We start from the raw sequence: 21,943 nt of genomic DNA, 5'->3' as shown, positions 1-21,943 counted from the left end.
AAACATACCCCTTGTACAAACGCGTGCCCCGTCCCAAAGCTATTTTGAAATTGAACGGCCCTGTATAATCAACCCCTGTGGTATTGAATGGAAATTGTGGGATCACTCGTGACTTAGGTAGGTTTCCCATCTGTATTTCAAAGGACCTAGGTTGAACCTTCGAACACACAACACATTCATGCACTACCTTTCTCACAACATTTCTGCCCTTTAGTGGCCAATAAATTTCCCTTAATGAACTGAGCACTAATTGAGGGCCTGCATGCAATAGTCTCAAATGCTCTGCCTTAACAATCAATTTTGTACATGGATGTTTTGGGTCTAACACAATTGGGAATTTTTTGTCATATTTAAATTCTGAAAGCGCTAGTCTTCCGCCTACTCTGATTAATCTGTCGGCGTCTAGAAACGGATTTAAATTTGACAACCAACCCTTTTTTATCTTCTCACCGGTCTCCAAGATTTTCTGTTCATTTTCGAAACATTCATCTTGTGATAACCTTATTAACATTTTTTCAGACTCTTGGAGTTCCTTCACTCTCAAATTCTTTGATTCGTGACTATCCAATTTTCTGCAACGTGCCGTAAACCTTAAGCAATATGCAAATACACGTTTCAATTTTGTCCAACTGGAATATCTGGAAAAAATCTTTAGACTATTCTTCTCTGTATTCAAAAAGGCTTTTACTCGCTTCCTCCTTTCTGGAAGTTCCTCTAAAGGTACATTAACACCCTGATTTGGAAAAAAATCTTGTGACAACCATTGTGGACCTTCAAACCACAATTTATTTCCACACAACTTGGAAGGAAAAAGTCCCCGGGATACTAAGTCTGCGGGGTTTTCTTCTGACCGCACATAATGCCAATTGTCTTGATCCGTCATAGACTGAATTTGAGATACTCTATTTGCGACAAAAGCTTGGAATTGATTTGCTGGTGATTTTATCCAACTTAATGTTACTGTAGAATCGCTCCACAAAAACAGTTTCCTGAAAGTTAACGTCATGGAAGTTTGTACTTCTTTTATCAACCTTGAAAGTAATAATGCACCTGACAATTCCAATTTCGGTATAGTTAGTGCCTTTATCGGGGCAACTTTACTTTTTGCACACAATAAGCGAACGACTACACTTCCATCCTTCGTGACATTTCTGACATAGACACATGCTCCAAACGCTTCTTGTGCAGCATCACAAAATCCATGAAGTTCGATGTCCTCTGAATTGTTGCTACCTACATGTCTTGGAATATGCAGCATGTTTAATTTCACCATTTCTTGCTTAAATTGTTTCCACTCTTGGGCAATATTGGTCGGTACTTCATCGTCCCAATCCAACTTGAGAATCCACAATCTTTGTAAAATAATTTTGGGAATGACGACACATGGGCTGACTAACCCAAGTGGATCGAACAGCTGGGCAATTTCTGACAGAATCTTCCGTTTTGTGGTACTTGAATTACTTGAAAATTCCCTCACCCTGTAGGTAAAGATATCTGCCTGACAGTCCCAACACAATCCCAAAGTTTTGTGTTGTTGCTCTCCTAGATTAAGAGTTTGTAATTCTGCCTTGGGCCTTACTCCAAATTGTTCCAAGAACTCTTTCTTGTTCGAACTGAACTTTCTGAGCTCAAACCCACCAGATTTTAAAACCTCACAAACACCCTTACATATCTGAAGTGCCTCTTGAATCGACGAGGCCCCTGATATCAAATCGTCAACGTAGAAGTCCTTGCCAATTACCTTTGAAATTTGTGGTTCGCAATTTTTTGCCAGTTCCTGCAAACACCTTACCGCTAAAAATGGACTTGAGGTTAATCCAAACGTCACCGTGTTTAAATTGTAGACCTTGACTTCTTCTGCTGGATTTTCTCTCCCCAGTATCCTTTGTAAATGGCGTTGATCTTCCCTAACCCATACTTGTCGGTACATTTTGGCGATATCTGCGCAGAATGCTACTTCATGTTGTCTAAACCTTAACAAAATTGAAATGATATCCTCTTGAATTCTTGGCCCGGAAAATTGCAAATCGTTAAGTGACACACCCGAGTCTTATTGTGCAGAGCCGTCATACACAACCCTTAACCTTGTTGTAGAACTTCCTTCATTTTTCACAGCATGATGTGGTAAGTAATAACACCTTTCATTCGTGATGTCCTCACTTACTTGAGTCATGTGACCTACTTGTTCATACTCTCACATGTATTCACAATAATCTACATGTAGTTGTTTGTTCCTGGCAAATTTCCTCTCCAAAGAGTAAAATCTCCTCAATGCCATCTCTCGAGAATCTCCCAACTTTTCAATACTCATTTTCAATGGGATTGCAACAACAAATCGACCATCCTCATCACGTCTTGTTGTTGACACAAACAAAATTTCACAATCAACTTCATCCCGTGTCATTCCCTCGATTTGACCTCCACCTGGCTCTTCTAGTTCCCAAAACTTGGCGAGTTGGTCTTGTACCTCTGAACCGATACTTAGGTTGCACACCGTTTTCTTAGGTTTGACTCGAGATCCTTGTCCACTGATGTAGCCCGCTACTACCCATCCTAACCAAGTGTTTTGTAAGACAGGTTTGTTTTCCCCTAATTCGATTCTTCCTACTCTTATGAGCTTCCAGAACACACCTGCACCAATTAACATATCCACTTCATCAGGCAAATGAAATTCACTGTTTGCTAGACAAATATTTCCTGGAATATTTATTGGCCCTAACTCAATTTCACACAAAGGAATCTCATCACTAATTTTTGGAATGATTAAACAACTGATAGGAATTTGGAAATCACCTTTCTGAGAAGTGATTTCTACTTTACACCGTTTCGAAATCTTTTCAGTGTTTTGACCAATCCCAACCACACACACATTCGCATCTTTTGTTTTTAACCAAAGTTTGTCACACATTTTTATTTTGACAATCGCTGTAGAAAGTAACACCTGACCTTGAGTCCCACAATTTCTACTCGATAGCGCCACAGAGGTTTTACTTCCTTCCTTTGAAGACGCTTCTACAGCCTTTTGTACGTCAGCAATTGGGGCACTATCAACACTGCCATGTTCAGTTTGGCGTTGGTTATAAAAATGTAATAGAACATTATGCCCTAAACCACACTGCGAACATTTTTTCCCTTGACAATTAAAACTAAAATGCTTGTTCGAAAAACAACACATGCATAATTTGTTTCGTTTTATTTGCGCAATTCTCTGGCTGGTTGTTAACTCCAAAAATTTCTTACATTCGCTGATGTCATGACCGCTTTTACAAACAACACACTTGCTTTTTTCAACCCCAGCAACAAAAACCCTTTGTTTTTGCCCGGTTAAATTTTCCTTCAATTTTGTCCGGGAATTGTTTTCCAAGGTCTCTAACAAGTCTGCACGGCTTTTTAGAAATTGCTTAAAATCTTTTAACTCAGGCATCTCTGTTTTTATTTTAAAAGATTCCCACTCCTTTAATGTTACGCGATCAAGTTTAGTTCCTAAATGATACAAAATTAACGTGTCCCAAAATTTTACAGGTTCTCCCAAATTTTAAGGCTCGTAAGTTCCTGTCTACGTTATCAATTAAATTTCTCAAACTAGAAGAAGATTCATATTTTATGGGCTGTATATCGTAAATCCCCGTAATATGATTCTGCACCAAAATACGCTTGTTGTCATATCTTTTGCACAAAATGTCCCACGCGATCTCATAATTTGAAGCGCTAAATTCTAATGATTGAATTACCTCCTTTGCTGGAGCCTCAAGTGACGCACGCAAATAGTGAAACTTTTGAATGTCGCCAATCGACTTATTCTTGTGAATTAAACTATCAAACGTGTCTCTAAATTCCAACCACTTTGAGTAGTTTCCAGCAAACGTTGGTAAGTTTATTAAAGGTAATCGTACACCCATCGTTTCATTAGAATTTGGCCGTAAATTTTCCTGAAAAATGACAGAGTTGGAATCCGAATGCGTAATATTTTGCAAACACTCATTTTTGTTGTTCGTATCATTAAAATCACCCAAAATATTTTTTGCTTTTGCGACAATATTGTAAAATTCTGTTTGGAAAATTTCCCTTTCATTAAATTGGCTCTCTAAATCTTTTTCCGAACATATTACCTCAATTTCACTTTGATATTGTTCAAAAATATCTAATAACTCGATTATTTTCTCTGTTCTAAATTGCAATTGCATAAACACTTCTTTTTCTGAAGATGCGCTTTCAGTTTGCACATTGAAATTTGTTAAATACCTTTTAAATTGAGATAAGCTCGCTTTTACACTAGCTCGCTTTCTAATTAATTGGTTTAATTGCTCAGCCATTTTGCTGATTTTTTTCACACAAAATAGAGACCACAAACTACAAAATCCAACAAAGGTTTGAAAAGGATGGACTTACAGGTTAACGGCGACTTTTTTTCTAAGTCCGGCTCTTACTGTCTCGTCTTCCGTCGCGTCGTAGCAATGCTGCGTGATCGTACGGCCCGCACGTGCAATTTCCAACGCCGCGCCGCGCTCGCCGATAAACTCCACGGCACCGCACCGACGACCTTCAAACAATGCTTTGTGCACCGCGCCGCTCCGCCTTGTCCCAGCTGCGCTTTTTTGCTTGCCAGCGTTCGTTTACGGACTCGTAAACGTTTCCCTCACAATTTTCACACAATTTTCTTTGCGAATACAGACGATCCAACAATCTGTACTTCGCAATTTCCTCGTTTTTCACTTTTGCGGAACACTCAATAATTCTCGCAATTGAAAACTCTCCACTCGATGGATCACAATCCCGTTAGATGGACCACTATGTTTCTTCAATAATACAAGCGTTTCCTCAATCACTTAATATTTATTGAATTTTTCTTTTCTATAAATGGACTGTATCTCACTTTGCCGCGACGTCGCGACCCATGCCGTGAACGTCTACCCCGTAACGCTAGAATATTGTTACTAGACTAGCAGAAACGTAGACCTTGCCGGTTTGGCGGTACAACGCCCTGTTGTCACATTGACTGAAATGTCCGGCATGTTTAAGATACACAAAATTAAAAAGAAATTTTCATAATTTTGAACTCAACAATATATATATATATATATATATATATATATATATATATATATATATATATATATATATATATATATATATATATATATATATATATTCTCACGTATTGATTCACGGATGGAAAAATATGATGACACTATATTCCGGGATATCATCCGTTCGCTCGTTGAACTCCGACTGGAATACTGCATCCGACTGGAATCCTGCAAATCCTGCATCCGACTGGAATCCTGCAGACGTTTCGCCAAAATCTCACTTGGCATCTTCAACGCTCGCGCTCCGAAAACACTTCGAACACTGCACTGCCAAGTGAGATTTTGGCGAAACGTCTGCAGGATTCCAGTCGGATGCAGGATTTGCAGGATTCCAGTCGGATGCAGGATTCCAGTCGGAGTTCAACGAGCGAACGGATGATATCCCGGAATATAGTGTCATCATATATATATATATATATATATATATATATATATATATATATATATATATATATATATATATATATATATATTGGCGAAACGTCTGCAGGATTCCAGTCGGATGCAGGATTCCAGTCGGATGCAGGATTCCAGTCGGAGTTCAACGAGCGAACGGATGATATCCCGGAATATAGTGTCATCACATTTTTCCATCCGTGAATCAATACGTGAGAATATATATATATATATATATATATATATATATATATATATATATATATATATATATATATATATATATATATATATATATATATATATATATATATAGATAGATATATTAATCGAATTTCGACGAAAGTCGATAAAAAAAAGGAAACGAATTTTTTTTTTTGGTCGCGGAGCAAGGTAAATTGTAAAATCGGTAAAATTAAATTTATTTGCCCAACCTTTTACCTGGATCTTTTCTAGGCTATTGTCGATCCAAATACAATACGAAAAGCACTTGCTCGAGAACAACGAAAAATCCGGGGAAAGTCTTGCAATCACCGATTACACAATTATTTTCCGAAAACTAATATCCGACTCGTATGGACCAAATTTTGTATCGACGCGGAAAGTAAATCCTACCTTGCTTGTTTAATCGCAACTGACTAGGTGCCGTTCTCGTTCCTTTTTGTCGATTGTCTCTTCAAAAAAGGAAACGCGCACAACGTCGCAAAAAAATAGCCTGGCTGAACCAAGCTAGAGGTTAGGCAAATTTATAATAATAAAAAAAAACTGATACTCACAATTTACCCGAAAAATATTCCTCTACCAAAATAAGATCGAACACACATTTATACCGCAGCGTTTAAACTGTGCCCTTGCAGTGAATTTATTTACGCAATTATGTTCAATATAAACAAAATTTATCTAATGCATTTAAAAGTTTCTAGCCAATTAGGAGAAGGGTTCGAAAGCGTATAGTGATAGAAATGAAAAACAGAAGAATTGGTGAATCTAGGTTTAATACTAGGAAAATATTTATCTTCATACTTCCGCATATCTTCCTAAAATTTCATAAATATTTTACTAAATTCATGCCTGGGATGAAGAGGACGTAGAGAATATCTTCTTCCCTAATTAAAAATTGAATTAGGCGTGATTGCACATACCGAAGTGTTTTTATTTGAGTCTATATATCGTTGTTCTCGATAATACCAAAAATTTTTACAAACATACATATTTACATATTCAAACAAATGTTTCAAATCCATAGCAAAAATAAATTTTAATGTAACTTATTTCGACTATTCAAACACTTAGAATTTAGAGCAAACAACAGTTTTAATGTAACTCATTTCAACTATTCTAGAACCCGGAAAATGGAAATGACATATTTCCGAAAAAAATATTTTTAATTCTTTGTTCAAAAGTACAATCCTTATTTATGTAAATGGTATGGGCTAAACGAAAGTTGAGCTGTTGGCTGTTCAAGCAAAGCCGTTTCAAGAGCCCAAACATCCGAGCACACATGACGTACTTTCCGTTCTACCGCAATATGTATAGCCCCAACACATCGTTCCCGCCAAGCGGGTCCCGCAAAAACGCATCGCAAGTCTCGGCCTTAAAGACAAGACTAATAGTATACAGCACGATTTATTAATAATTGATATTTTATTGTAGAATCCTGGAGCTCAAAATATTTTTAACCCAAATCACTTGCCGATTAATGTTTAAGTTACGTAATAAATGCGCCAAAACTCCTACATAATAAGTATGTCAGTAATTCTTCAGCTTTATGTTGAGCTTCAAATATCTTGAAAAATAATCATTTTATTGCTAAAAAAGAGTATATTATTTATATATAAAATATCAATGACTAGATATATATTTGCTGGGAGCGCTCTGTTCTAACATTTTTTTACTTTCTTTAATTTGGTCCAAAGTGCTATGGAGTTTTAGTTGAAAATTACGCATTAGCTTCTATTGTCACAAGGAATAGTCATTCCCCAAGGTCAATTATCATTATCGAAACGGATGATATTTTAATCATAATATAAATTTATATAATTTGTTACAAGTGTTAGTAATTAATTGCTAAACATTACTTTACAAAAAATAAAAAGCCCACTGTTGCAAAAAACGCTTAAGTATTTGTTACATTCGTCTGTCGCAAGTTAAAGGTTCGATACGCAGGGTGAGTTTTTTAAAAACAACTTTATTCGAGTCACAGAGACCTTACAATGTGCAATACACTATAAAAGTCTGGAAAATAATACAAGCGCTCATATCTTAAAAGTGATTATACAGCTCAGTTGATAAATAAATACAATATAGTCATTATTAGTCATATAACTCGCCCGGACTTAGTGAAGAATTATAGGGTAGCTAATAGTACGGGGCAAACGAGAGGGAAACTGGTCTTCTCTCGGTATCTGCTTGTCTTCGTCCTTGTTTACTTCTTTCTTTTAGGGAAACTTCTTCATTATTAATTTTCTGGTTTTTAAATATAAGTTCACAAAAGGTTATTTTGAGACATTTTGTTAAAATTAAATAAGAAAAGAACTGTATATATACTGGTTTCATAGAGTTTTAAATTCCCGGTAGATAGTTCTTCTTGTTTCTGTACGTCGAGGGTTTGGTAGATTTTTCGGACTTCGGCAAGTTGACTTCGTCGATTTTAAGTTGATTCAAATTTTCCTTTCTGGCTTCTAGGTACGGTGAAATTGGTACCAAGGTCAGTTCCAATTTCTTAAAATTTGAGTTCAGGTCTTCATAGGATCATATTTTGGACGTAGATTTCACATCGATTATTTATTTCCACTACGTACGTTCCGTTAATAAAAGTATTTTCCTTAGAGTTGTCACATTTTTGAGTTACTACGAACTTCTTGGGTGTGATGAGGATCCACTGGTTCTTTTCTGTATCTTAATATTATTTAGCAGAGTAGAGACAGGTGTTTAGTTAATAGCGTTTACTACATATTTTAAAAGTAGTATTTCACAAGGCATATTTACTTCTATTATGGTTGACGTTTGTAGGTCTTGGCATATAAATTCTTCTGTTAAATCGTTACATTTTTCATCAAAGAATAAATAGATTTGCTCGTTTAGAATAAGGAATTTTGAACGGGGGACAATAGTTTCAAATGTGTTAGTTTTCGGAGTAGGTAAGAAATATAAATAGTAGTAGTATAGTAGTAGTATAATTTGGATTTCTATTTTAAAGAAAATTTGATTTTTCTTAGAGTAACTTTTAATATTCATATTTCTTTCAAAATATAGAATATTCTTAAGGTTTATTTCGAAAAGGGAATTTATTTCCTTTAATATATTTACTAGCTTTTTGGATTTCTAATAGTAGATAAGTTGGTTCAGTAATGGAATTATGAAATATATTTAGTTTAGCAAAGCTAATTGCAACTTCTATCCTTTGCAGGGTATAAAAAATTCTTTTTTGATTATATATTTTTTACTATTAATATATATTTTACTATTAATGTTTCCATCTGGTTTAAAAGGGTTGTTGTTATTTGGTTAATCATTGTCTTTTTAATTTTACTTTGGTTCTCTGTCAACATATTAATAGCTTTATCATACCTTTCATCGTTTTGGTTAAGGTTACCTGTTATATTTTTTTATCCTTTAGATTTGGGTCAGTAATATTACCAAAGATTTTCTTGGTTTACAAATAGTTAAGTTTTAATTTGGAGAATTCTTCTATAAGTTTCGTAATATCAAATTCAAATTATGAAATTTTGGTTCTTCTAATCTAACTCCGATAATGTCGACGCCAAATCTGAAACAATGAATTGCTGTTTTGGCTTCTATAAAATATGCTTGTCCTAATTTATTAAAAGGGTACATTATTGTTAAATAATTTCGACCGTCAAATATAAAAATGTCTGCGTGAACCTTTTGAAATGGTCTCGTAGGTATTTTAGTTATCATTGTTGGGAAATAAGGGCTTAGTAAGGAATATTTTGTACGTTGGCAAGTGTCGCAGTTGTTAATACAATTGGTGATTGTTAATTTCATATTTTTCCAATAATAATTCTTTTGTAAATATTCTCTGCGATGGTTTGTTTTACTTTCGCGATTATATTTTATTAGTAATATTTGTTCTTCTCAGTGATTGTATTTACTCTTTTCGCACACCGAATTAATTTTGGGTCTTTTTCTGCAAAATGTTTTAGATATGTTATGCAAAAATCATTATATAATTGATCTGTTCGGAAATAAAGTAAATAAACTATTTTAGAATCGGTATATTTTTTTTTTAATTTTAAAATGGGTTCCTCATTATTTATAGCTGCAATTTTAACTAATATTGCTGTATGACTTTCATGTTTCTCTAGTAACTTCCAATTTATGATGTACATTTACTGACACAATAATTTGGTTTACTTTGTTGTTAATACTTTCGTCGTATATTTTAATTCCTTTATTGATTGTTTCATTTCATTATGTTGAGTAGAATTTACGTCAGGACCTTTTAAAGTAATACAGGATATTTTACCGAATTTTGGATTTTTATTTTCGGAATTTCTAGGCGGGTTTTCATTGTTTTGATTATTAGGTTACCATAAAGATAAGGCTTCAACTATATTTGCGAGATCTCTAAGAAAGCTAAGATTTCTTCTGGATTATTAATTACTGATTCATTCTCATTTTCTATGGCGTTTACTTTAACTCTCGATAGACAATCGTCGTTAAAATTAAATTTTCCTTTTTTATATATTACTGAAAATCAAATTCTTCTAATTTTAGTTTAATTGTCTACCAAATAATTAGGATCTAAAATGTTTACAAGCCCAAACCATGGCTAATAGCTCTTTTTCAATAGTCGAATATTGCTATTGGACGATTATTTTTTCTGGATTGGGTTTCACACCGTTTGGGGTAATAACATGTCCTAAATATTGCACTGTTTTTTGAAGAAATTCTGACTTTACAAGTTGAATTTTACAATTACTAGATCGAAGTCTATTAAATACTTGTTTAATACGCTCCAAATGTTCTTGTAATGAAGTACTAAATATGATTATATCGTCTAAGTAGACTAAACATGTTTCATTTTGTACACCTCATAACACATTATCCATTGCGCGTTAGAACGTTGAAGGGCGTTCTTTAAATCAAAAGGCATTCCTTTAAATTCGAAATGTCCTCCTTCTGTTGAAAAAGCTGTTTTAAGAACGTCTTGAGGATCTATCTCAATTTGCTTTCTTTATTTGTCTAAAATATCGGTGACATTTGGAATGGGATATTTATCATCTATAATTTGGTGTTTGAGTTTTCTATAATTAATAACTAATCTCCATTTCTTTTTTCCGCTAGCATCTAATTTTTTTGGAACTATCCAAATTGGATTAGACCATGGTGAAAAACTTTCTTGAATTAATCCTTGATTTAGCATGTTAGAAATTTGTTTTTTTACTTCTTGTTTAAGAATTTCGGGAAAACGGTAGTTTTTGTAAAAATTGGGGTTTCATTTTTTAATTTAGTTATTTGATTAGTAAGACTTAATGGCATTCCTTCACAATAAAAAAACATCTCTATATTCATAAAAGATTTTCTTAATTGCGTCTATTTCATCTTTGTTACAATGGCTGATTCTAATGTTTTTTTAAATTTTGTTTTAAAAGAATGTCTTGTTCGGTGGTTATTTTTTGATAGTCACAAACGATTTTTTCACACATATTTACTTTTAATACATTCTTTAGTGCAACTTCGATGGGTTCAGAGAAGTGAATTTTCTTAGGGGTCTCATTTTTATTTAAAACACAGGTTATAGCAAAATTATTTCACATGTTAACTAATGCTTTAGGCATTTCTACTCCGTTTTCGAAATTTAGATAATTTAAATTCCTACTCCGTTTTTCTTATTTACTGGGATTTTTACAACTTGTAGTGTTCTTGGTGGTATGGATAAAGTGTAATTAAGATTTTTTGTATTGTTAAAAGTTCGAGATTCCTCTTCCTTTTCGAAAATTATAGGAATATTAGCAAAAAGGGTTAATGTTAATTTGTTCGTTGGATTTATTGAAGCGCTCAGTTGATTTAAAAGATCAATACCAATTAAGTCGTCGTATTTTGTACTAAATTTAAATAAATAGAATTTATAAAATTCTTGAATTTTAAAGATAAAGTAGCGTAGAATTTATAAGCAATTTCGGGATTAATTAAACTTTTTGAAGGACCTATTAGATTTGAAATTTAGCATTTATTTAAGGAATCAAAATATAGGGTAGATTTGTTTTAATAGCATTTAATACTATGTTTTGTCCGATGTATTCTGGTCCGATTAAAAATTTGATTGTTCATTAAATTCTAAGTTTTGTGGTTCAATATTTTCTTCGTTTACTTATTCATAATTGGACGTACTTGGATATGGGTTTTCATAATCTACAGGGTTTTGTACAAAATAGTTATTGGGGTAGTCGGAATATTCGTAGTTTTCAAAATTATCGTCAATTTCGTAGAGGTGATTTTCATAATAATCGATTGTTTATACGGGTATTGCCGGAAGATGTGTCCATTGGTTCTGAATTAGGGGGTTGATTATTTTGGTTTCTCCAAACCGAAAGTATTTGGGTTATAAATAAATTAAAAAATAAAATTAAGGTTTCGGAATAGATTGCTCTCTTTGAGTAAAATTTGGTCTTTGAGATAAGCTGTATGGTAAATTCATAGGTATTTGATTTTGATTTTGGAATATGGGTGTCCTATTTTGAAAAAGTGGCGGTCTTTGTTGAAATCGATTTGGATTATTAAATTGGAGAGGTTTTTGAAAAATATTTTGTTGAGTATTCGTAAATGGTCTCATAGGAAAAGTTGGTCTTTGCTGGAAAATGTTTGGTCTTTCAAAAATATTTGGTTTTTGTGGAAAAGTTTGCGGTTCATATATAGACATTGTTTTCTTCTGGTTTGAAATGCATGTGCGCATTTAAATTATGTGTTCTCTGGGTAGTATACAAGAAATTTCCTTCTTCGATTACTAAGCTCATTGCATGCTCAAGGGATGTTGGTGAACGTAATCTAATCAAAGTTCATCATATTGTTAGATTTAAATAAATCGAGATTGTTTTAAAGACGACTTTTCCGATCTTGGCGTCAATGTCGAGCGGTGCATGCCAGAGCAGGGCATCCAACTGATGCCCGTCGCCACCCTCTGCGGCGTCCCGGCTCACGCGCGCGAATAGACCCGAAGATTTCCCGACGCGTCCGAAATCGATAGATCGCGCCAATATTTAAATATTCGAACGTAATCTAACACGGCCAAACTGACAACATTCCGCTCTCGGAATGCATGACTCATTTGAAGTGTCACAGACATGAACACACAGAAAAAAAACAAAGTTTTATTTCTTTACAGCAACGTTAAAATATATAGATGTGTACATCGGTAAAAATTCGTAAACCTTTCATTCTGCAGATTTATCATCAGCCGTCCCAGAGTTCCCTGTAATGAACAAAAAACGAGAATTCATCAATCAAATGAATTTCACAAACAATTGGGACTAGATTTACGTAATAACTCACAAGCTGACAGACACGATGGAAATTCTGTAGTAAGCACGCATTTACAAATACAGAGTTGACTTGAGTAGCACGATGGAAATACTGCAATAAGCACGTATTTGCGATGGGCTCTCAAACAACAAAATCAAAACACAGAGTTGACTTGAGCAGCGCGATGGAAATACTGCAATAAGCACGTATTTGCGATGGGCTCTCAAACAACAAAATCAAAACACAGAGTTGACTTGAGCAGCGCGATGGAAATACTGCAATAAGCACGTATTTGCGATGGGCTCTCAAACAACAAAATCAAAACACAGAGTTGACTTGAGCAGCGCGATGGAAATACTGCAATAAGCACGTATTTGCGATGGGCTCTCAAACAACAAAATCAAAACACAGAGTTGACTTGAGCAGCGCGATGGAAATACTGCAATAAGCACGTATTTGCGATGGGCTCTCAAACAACAAAATCAAAACACAAAATACTCCAAAGACTATTTAAATTAGTTTTATATACACAACTCAAATCAATCTAACACGGCACAACAAGTCAAATTATGTACTTACAATTGTCTAGTTGTAATAATCTTTGGAAATCGTCAGGCGTCCAATCAGTAGGCCAATGCCGCAACTGATCCTTAGAACATTTAAAAGTTTTCGGAGTACCTAATTTCTTAATCAAATACCGATTATTGGTAAGTGATCTCTTGATTATGTAAGGACCAACAAATTCACAAGAAAACTTTTCAGGTCTTTGACCTCGGCTTAACAAAACAGTATCACCTACTTTATACAGCTGATTGTCTCTTCGCTTCTTATTTAGATAATTCAACTGCCTTTCTGAATTTTGCCGTAGTTTCTTTATAACTGCGGAATAATCCACTGGAGATTTAGTTTCATCAGGGATTGGCAAATCGGTTAAGACTGTACGAATTTGAGGCGTTTGACCCTCTCGACCAAATACTAACTTAAAAGGTGAGCAACCAGTCGTCTTTTGTTTCGTAGTATTGATTACTAACTGGATCTTCCATACTTTGTTCGGCCAATCTGTTACTTTATTGGATTCAACTCTTAACAAATTGGTAATAGTTCGCATATAGCGTTCTATTTGTCCGTTGGAGCGATGAACACCGGGGGTTGTCACGTGTAATTCGATGCCAAAATATTCGGTAAATGATTTAAATATTTTTGCTATGAAATTAGTTCCAGCGTCGTGAATTAGTTTGGAGGGCGTGCCAAATATGCTGAGGAATTTAGCAAAATTTGTGTTGTTTCTTCTGTAGTAACGGTGGATTGAGGATATAGGAGACAGAATTTGGAGAAGGCGTCAATTATAACAAGGATATATTTATAGTTTTTTGGATTACCTGGTAAGGGGCCCAGACAGTCGACATGAACTGTATGGAATGGTTCATCGGGCTTTGGGATAGAAGTAAGGAAGCCTTGTTTAGGACCCGTCTGATTTTTTCGTACTGCACATATCAAACAGTGTTCAACATACTTTTTAACATACCTGGTCATATGGGGAAACCAAAAGTAAAGTCTGATTGAGGCAAGAGTTTTTTCCCAACCTATGTGACTTTGATCATCGTGAAATATTTTCAAAAGACTATAACGGTTATTAGATGGTACAAAAAGTAAAGACTGAGACGATTTGTTATTTTTATTGGTTGTAATACGAAATAAGGTCTCTTTTTCTAATTTATATTTTCGTTTGACATCATCTTTAGCATCGTTCAAAGATTGAATGATTTGTTTACATTCCTCATCTTGACTTTGTGATACGGTAAGCCAATTTTTATGAAAATTGGGTTGTGAATCGATATGAGCTACAGTTTCAATTGGGTTCCTGCTAAGGAAGTCAACATGAGATATTTCAGAGCCCTTACGATAAACAATTTCGAAGTCGAAATCCTGCATATAAGCCCACCAGCGGGCGGTCCGCGGCTTAAGTTCTTTTTTGCTTGCAGATAATTTTAAGGAATTGCAATCAGTTACTAAAGTGAATCTTAATCCAAGCAAATATACACGAAAATTTTTTAAAGCTTTCACAACGGCCAGAGTCTCTAGTTCAAACGAATGATACATAGCTTCATCTGGATTGGTTTTTTGACTGAAATATTCAACTGGACGAAAGGTATCACTGTGTTTCTGCAATAAAATAGCACCGAAACCAATACTGCTCGCATCAGTATGCAATTGAGTCTCTAAATTTGAATCGAAAATTGACAATAGGGGTTTTTGAGTAAGGACATCAATAACATACTGCCTTGCTTTTTCACATTCAGTCGTCCAAACAAAGGGAACATCATTACGAGTCAAGTGAGTTATACAAGCTACTTTGGAAGAAAAAGCGGGAATAAATTTACGGAAGTAGCTCGCCAAACCGATGAATTGGCGCACTTGTTTCACGTTAGTGGGTGACAGACTTTCCTTGACTGCTTTAACTTTATTCGGATCAGGTCGGATACCATCAGCCGATATTTGACGACCTAAATAGGTGATGTTTTGCATAAAAAATCGACATTTACGAAGGTTAATTGAAAATCCGGCTTTAGACAAAGCATCAAGAACTAATTTTAGTTTACAAAATCCATCCTCAAGTGTGATGGAGGGTATTACTATGTCATCCATGTAAACAACCGCGGTGTCATATTTTAGGTTACCTAAAGCCATATTAATTGCTCTCTGAAAGACCGCAGGACCATTGGCCAGTCCAAAAGGCATTTTTAAATACTCATACTGACCATCCGGTGTCACGAAAGCGGTTTTTGGAATCGACTCGGGATTAATCGGGATTTGGTGAAAGCCCGAAGCCATATCAAGTGACGTGAAAAATTTATTTTTGCCTAAACGATCGAGCTGATCGTCAATACGTGGCAATGGATACCGATCTCTTAAAGTTATTTTATTCAAATGACGATAATCGACACACAATCGAAATGTCCCATCTTTTTTCTTAACGAGTATAATCGGGCTCCCAAATGGAGAATTGCTCTCCCGGACGATTTCGTTTTTAATTAGATCAGCAACGATGCCACGTACTTTCTGACGCTCAAACTCCGACATACGGTAGGGATGGTGATAAACAGTTTTGTTTTCTGTCAATGTGATGGTTAATTCCCCGGTATTGACAGGTTTAATGGTAAAATCAGTAGCAGTTGACAAATTCTGATAATTCCCCAGCAGTTTGATTAGTCCAGCCATTTCTGCATGCTCCAGATCACTTGTTATTTCCGAGTTATGAATGGTTCGAGTAGAATTTGTAAGCGCAAGCATGGGCATAATTTTTTGAACGTTTTTATTTTTTATTAAAACTACATTATTTTCGTAAACATTTTCACCAACGATAACGTCATATTTGGAATGACTATGCGGCACAATAACAAGATCAAGCGTTATTTTTATTTCGGGAAACTCTACCAATGCTTTGGTAAAAGAAAAAGAATTATGTATGGTACCGTCGAACCATCGTAAAGGAGTAACACGCGGAATTTTCTTTAGATTTAATTTGTCTACCAACGTTTCTTTTATTAGCGAACACGTGGAGCCGGTATCAATTAAACAATTTGTAGTGTAACCCGAAATAACGATAGGCACAGTTTTTAACTTGTTTTCATTAAAATTATGTGAATTGAGCAAAACGTGATGAGATTTAAATTTCTTTACGGTTGGGTCCTGTCCGGACTCTGAAACTTCACTTCCTCGACTTTGTTTATTTTGCCGACGAAAACAATTTTCAATGCCGTGACCAGGTCTTTTACAATATCGGCAAACATCAAACCCTTTATTATCCGAGTTATTGGTATTCTTAGTTTTAGATTTACAATCGCGAGAAAAGTGTCCCGATTGACCGCAAGAATAACAATTTGCCTGCGTCGTTTTTTTGTGTGAAAATACATTATTTTTCTTATTCAATTCGGATGCCGATTTTTCGACTAGAGGAATTTTTATGTAATTAGAGAGAAATGCAATTAAATCACTAACAGAGGCGGCACTACAATTATAGGCCGCAGTTCTGACCGCAAGATCGTCTATTGAATGAGCAATTATTTCGATCAAATCCGAATCAGACCAACTTGCCCGCGTGCGCTTTAATTTTTCTAATTTAATTCTCGCGTATTCAACATAACTGCGCGCATCGGAACTACGATAATTTACAGCATCGCTTAACAGTTTACCCAAATTCTTTTGTTTGGGAAAAGATACAGAAAAGTCAAATTTAAAATTTTCCCACGTTTCTTCCGTGGGTTGCCATGCCGAAAACCATCTTAGTGCAGATTTTTGCAAAAATGGACCAATTCTACTCACGGTTTCCCGATCTGACCAAGCAAATTCGTTCTTATACCCTTCAATTTTTTGTAACCAAATACCACTATCCATATTGTCGGGGTCAAAACTCGGCAAGGCCAACGAAATGGGAGTGGTTTGGGTGGCTGGCGATGTGGTTGATGTCGGCGACGGCTCCTTTGTACCGACACGCTGTTGCAAATTCTCAAGGATCGACGCTATGGCGCCCAAAGATCGATTCAGTTCTTCTTCGGCCATTATAGCACACTCCAAATTACGTTAAACGATTACACGTGTACCCCACACCTGATGTTAGATTTAAATAAATCGAGATTGTTTTAAAGACGACTTTTCCGATCTTGGCGTCAATGTCGAGCGGTGCATGCCAGAGCAGGGCATCCAACTGATGCCCGTCGCCACCCTCTGCGGCGTCCCGGCTCACGCGCGCGAATAGACCCGAAGATTTCCCGACGCGTCCGAAATCGATAGATCGCGCCAATATTTAAATATTCGAACGTAATCTAACAATATCATACCATATCATATCTCTATGCGCGGATAAAGTAAGTCTTGAATAAGGCAATCAATATTACGCTGGTCTCCGAATGTTAAATTTAGTACATCTTTTATTTTATTCCAAATTTTTAAATCTGTACGCGAGCCCTGTCTTTCAATTTTGACAATAACCCTCTACAGATAAAACTACTAAGGGTTAGTAATGAATTCTAAGATCAACCTATCACAAGCGGATAGGAAAATGTTAAGACTGTGCGGATTTCCGTCATAAAAAAGAATAGATTCTAAATATAGTCTTAAAAGTTGATAGTCTGCGAGTGGCATATTGGTCTCGAATAATTCGTCAGTATCTGGTAAATTTGGTAAATTTTCGTTTTCGAAATATAGAGTCATAAAATTTTGAAAATTAAAATATTGTGGAAAGAGCTGACTAAATTTTTAAGTGGATTTACAAGCTAAAACTTACAGTGAAATGGTTTTCATGTTCTGTTTCTGATTCTTCGTTTTCCTCTTTCTTTTCTTAATGCTACGGTGCCTATAGGATCGGACAATTTTTGTTCCTTCCCAGGTCTTCCTACTCTAGCAGCAACTCGAACTGTTGTTTCTTCTGTCTCTACATGGTGTCCTTTCGAAAGTCTTTCGATTCACGACCCGATACTCCTTCGAACCGTTAAACTACTTTTAAAGGTGAATTGCCCGATTGACCGTTGACACGGAAATTAAATGTTCAATAAACTTAACTCGGAAAAAATCTAACGACTGCATCAGTTAAATGGTCGATACGCAGGGTGAGTTTTTTAAAAACAACTTTATTCGAGTCACCTTACAATGTGCGATATATATAAGGGTCTGGAGAATAATGCGAGCGCTCATAACTTATACGTTAAAAGCGATTATACAGCACAGTTGATAAATAAATACAATATAGTCATTATTAGTCATATTACTCGCGTAAAAACAATCAACGCCGATTACAGTTTTATGCACAGATATCCAAGATAATTTTTGCTTTATTAAGCCAGTGATTACATTACTTGAAGGTTATGAAAAGTTGCGGATTGATTTTTTCTGCGACAAATGATATTTATTCCAATCATTTAATGTCCGTATATCCCAATATGCCCATGTGTAGTTTAAAATTTCGGAAAAAATTAATACCTCTGGTGTACTTACTTAAAATTTACAAAAAAAGGGTAGATATCCGTATTTCTTCCTTATTCCTCTTAATAACCCCTTGAGATGCACCAACATTTTTCAAAAATACAGCACTAATATACTTACAGAGAGACGGAAATTCCGCTATCAGTGATCTAAGTCTAACTCAAATAGCCAATTTTGAATTTGAAATCAAACAACATATATGCTACATAAAAGTATAGTAGCTATATTGTATATGCCTGTACCAGCGCTAAATTAAATTTGAAAAAAAAAATTAAAAAAAAAGATTTCGTAAATTTCAATAATCAAAGCCATTAATGTATGACGACTAGATCAACATTTTCTAATTAACTAATAAGCAAATAAAAGTCAGATAACAGTTTTGCAACTCTTTGAATTTCTAATTTCCAAAATGTTTAGGGTCCAAACGACCGAAGTTTTACACAGTGCCAAACATCAACATTCTAGAGTTCCAAGATTTTAACGCCTTATAAACAAAATTTTTAAGCACTTACAATCTAATACCACTTTTGTTCATAATTTTCAAAAAAGAATTTTGGGAATCAAATAAAATTTTTAAAATCTACAATTTATTTACCCCTTGCTATACGAAATTTTCGAAATATATTGCGTAGGGAGATTGTCATTTTACAAAAGATCAAGTTCTGTTAGGATATGACTAACCCACTTGACGGCTTATACTTTTATTTACACGTTTCAGTTTTGAAGATATCAACCTGACTAAAATGCATAGTTCATTTCTATTTGCTATTTTTAAAATCTCAAAGTCGCTCACTTCAAACTTAAAACTGCAAACACGAAACTTTATTAAGTTAAAGTGGGCAAAAAAACTACATTGCATAATCGATTGTTCCGGTGCTGGGTTATACAACGATCTGTGAGAGCCAAGAATTGTTTTCGACATTTAAGGGGCATAAAATTGAAGAATTGGAGGCCTGCGCGGACACGCTCATAAGGAGTACTCAATAACTAGGAATCCATTTCCATGAAAGAAGGAATGTGTACCGATATTTTTTTGCCAGGCTGTTGTAACATATTAAAATTGTTTCCATTGAATTGTTAGAGAAGCGAATCTTCGGGCGACTCTTTTGTAAAACATTAACTTATTTATAATCCCATAAATTTTTACTGTTCATTGACTATTTTATTGTTTTATTACAAAAATAATACTTACAAGTTTAAAAAAACATATCAAACCGAATTCAAATTGAGATAATCAGTGAAGATGTCCTGGGCAGCAGTGGCCATTTGAGTGACTGTGTCCTTGATTGTTATCATAAATGTGATTAGGATTTCTAACGTTTACGGCTGGCAAAGCTGAAGCTAACCTTTTATTTAGTTTGCTTAAGATTTCATATGGGTAGGTTTCTTCTTCATCGTCGATTGGACAAGATTCGTCTAATTCGTATCTAAAATAAAATGGTAAGTCATATAAATAAAAAATAAAATACAGACACTAATAAAAAAATTTTGAAACTTAGCGTCTCAAGATTTAATAAAATAATTCCCATTAATTGAGAAGCACCCTAAATAAAATAAACAAAGTAAATGCAATTTCTCACCCTATTGCTTTAAAGAACTTAGAGTTGGGATTATTTTTAAGTACCGTTAAGACAACTTTTTTCATATTGTTCTTGAATGCCATCAACTCTAGAACTTGCATCATAAATTTACCAAGACCCTTCCTTTGCACATGTGTTTCTAGTTGGAGTTCATAACTAAAAAATATTATACATAAACTATTAGCTTGCCTGAAATGAACCAAGTGATTTACCAATAAAGAACTTCAATGCCCATGTCAATATCAAATCTAAAGTGAGAAAAAGCTAAATAACTTTGATCAATACAGTTTGCTGCCAACAAAAACCAAGCCCTTTCATCATACAATTCTTCCATTTTTTTCTTATCATTCCAACCCCAAGAACATTGTTCATATCTGAAAACAAGAAATGATGAAGAGTTTTATTGTATTAAATAGGATCCGAACAATTTTTGTAGGATACCAATGTTTTTTATTATTTTAGGGAGTACATCAACAGCAATTTTGTTTGTATGAAACCGTCATCAGACAACTACACTATTTAAAAAACTTATAATATAATATATATATTATTGATATAATAATTAATATTAATATAATATTAAATTAAAGAATCTCAGTTTAACATAAACATTTTGTATAAAATTGATGGTTGGATGTGGAAATATATATAAGTATTTCTCTGGTGTGAAAGTGAAGGATATAGCTCTTATTTATTGTAAAGAAAAACATTGCCATAATATAATTTAATTTATCAACAATGGAAGAAGAAAATATTATTAAAATGTTTTATTGAAATAAACCATAATACTGTTTGGGATTTTAACATTTTACACAAGGCACTGCAAACTACTATTTTTGTTTTCTCCAGAAATCCAAGAAGTCAAAAATGCCTTAGACTTTATAGAATTTTTAGTAGGAAATGGTTCAATGAATAGTATGGCCATACTTTAACTGCATATTTTTCTTGGTTAAATTAAAAATCCAACCCTTTTCTGTTTCGCTTAGTTTGGAACTCCTTTTAACAAACAAATGGCAAGATATGCCATTCTTATTAAAATTTTGGAATACTGGAAAATCAGCCAATGGATCCTCTAGTTGATTCGCCAAAGCAATAATGGACATAGCCTGACTGATTCTTTGTTGTTCCTCTTTCCTTTGCATGCGCTTTTCTTTGCTTTTTGCCGAACTTGTAGCATTTTTTCTCTAAAATTAAGTAGTTCAAAAACTGCAAAAATTCAGAACATCGTCTTACGCCCATTGTGTTTTTTATTAATCACAAAATTATATCAGCATTCATTAAAAACAAACTTTTAAAACATCGTCGGACAATGAGGTTATTTCTTCTTCTTTTATTACCCAAAAATAACAAGAAAAAATAAAAAGCTAAAGGCGGATCAAAACTAAACTATGAGAAAAAATATGAAAATCTCAAGAT

The 21,943-nt window shown here is 34.5% G+C and overlaps 1 protein-coding gene across 4 annotated transcripts; it reads right to left on the bottom strand.

The window, feature by feature from the left end:
• Positions 1–7,355: 7,355 nt before the first annotated feature.
• Positions 7,356–21,853, bottom strand: LOC132708111 (N-alpha-acetyltransferase 40). Of its 4 annotated transcripts, XR_009619835.1 has the most exons (7): positions 21,761–21,853; positions 21,455–21,711; positions 20,740–20,901; positions 20,528–20,683; positions 20,140–20,374; positions 18,253–18,446; positions 7,364–9,252 (listed from the first exon to the last, which is right to left on the bottom strand). XR_009619835.1 is itself a non-coding variant. In XM_060680235.1 (6 exons), exons 1-5 carry the CDS (start codon positions 21,764–21,766, stop codon positions 20,182–20,184), a joined length of 774 nt encoding a protein of 257 aa, XP_060536218.1. In that variant the 5' UTR covers positions 21,767–21,853; the 3' UTR covers positions 7,366–9,252; positions 20,140–20,181. The 4 variants fall into 4 exon arrangements, 2 of the variants coding, with proteins under 2 accessions (XP_060536218.1, XP_060536217.1); XR_009619834.1 differs by having other exon boundaries at positions 7,356–9,252; positions 18,253–20,374; XM_060680235.1 differs by lacking the exon at positions 18,253–18,446 and having other exon boundaries at positions 7,366–9,252.
• Positions 21,854–21,943: the final 90 nt, after the last annotated feature.

This window comes from Cylas formicarius, unplaced genomic scaffold (genome assembly GCF_029955315.1).
Source record: "Cylas formicarius isolate icCylForm1 unplaced genomic scaffold, icCylForm1.1 PGA_scaffold_10__41_contigs__length_53128322, whole genome shotgun sequence".
Classification (NCBI taxonomy): domain Eukaryota; kingdom Metazoa; phylum Arthropoda; class Insecta; order Coleoptera; family Brentidae; genus Cylas; species Cylas formicarius.
Note: the sequence above shows the minus strand (reverse complement) of the source record. Positions and strands in the feature narration are given on the sequence as shown.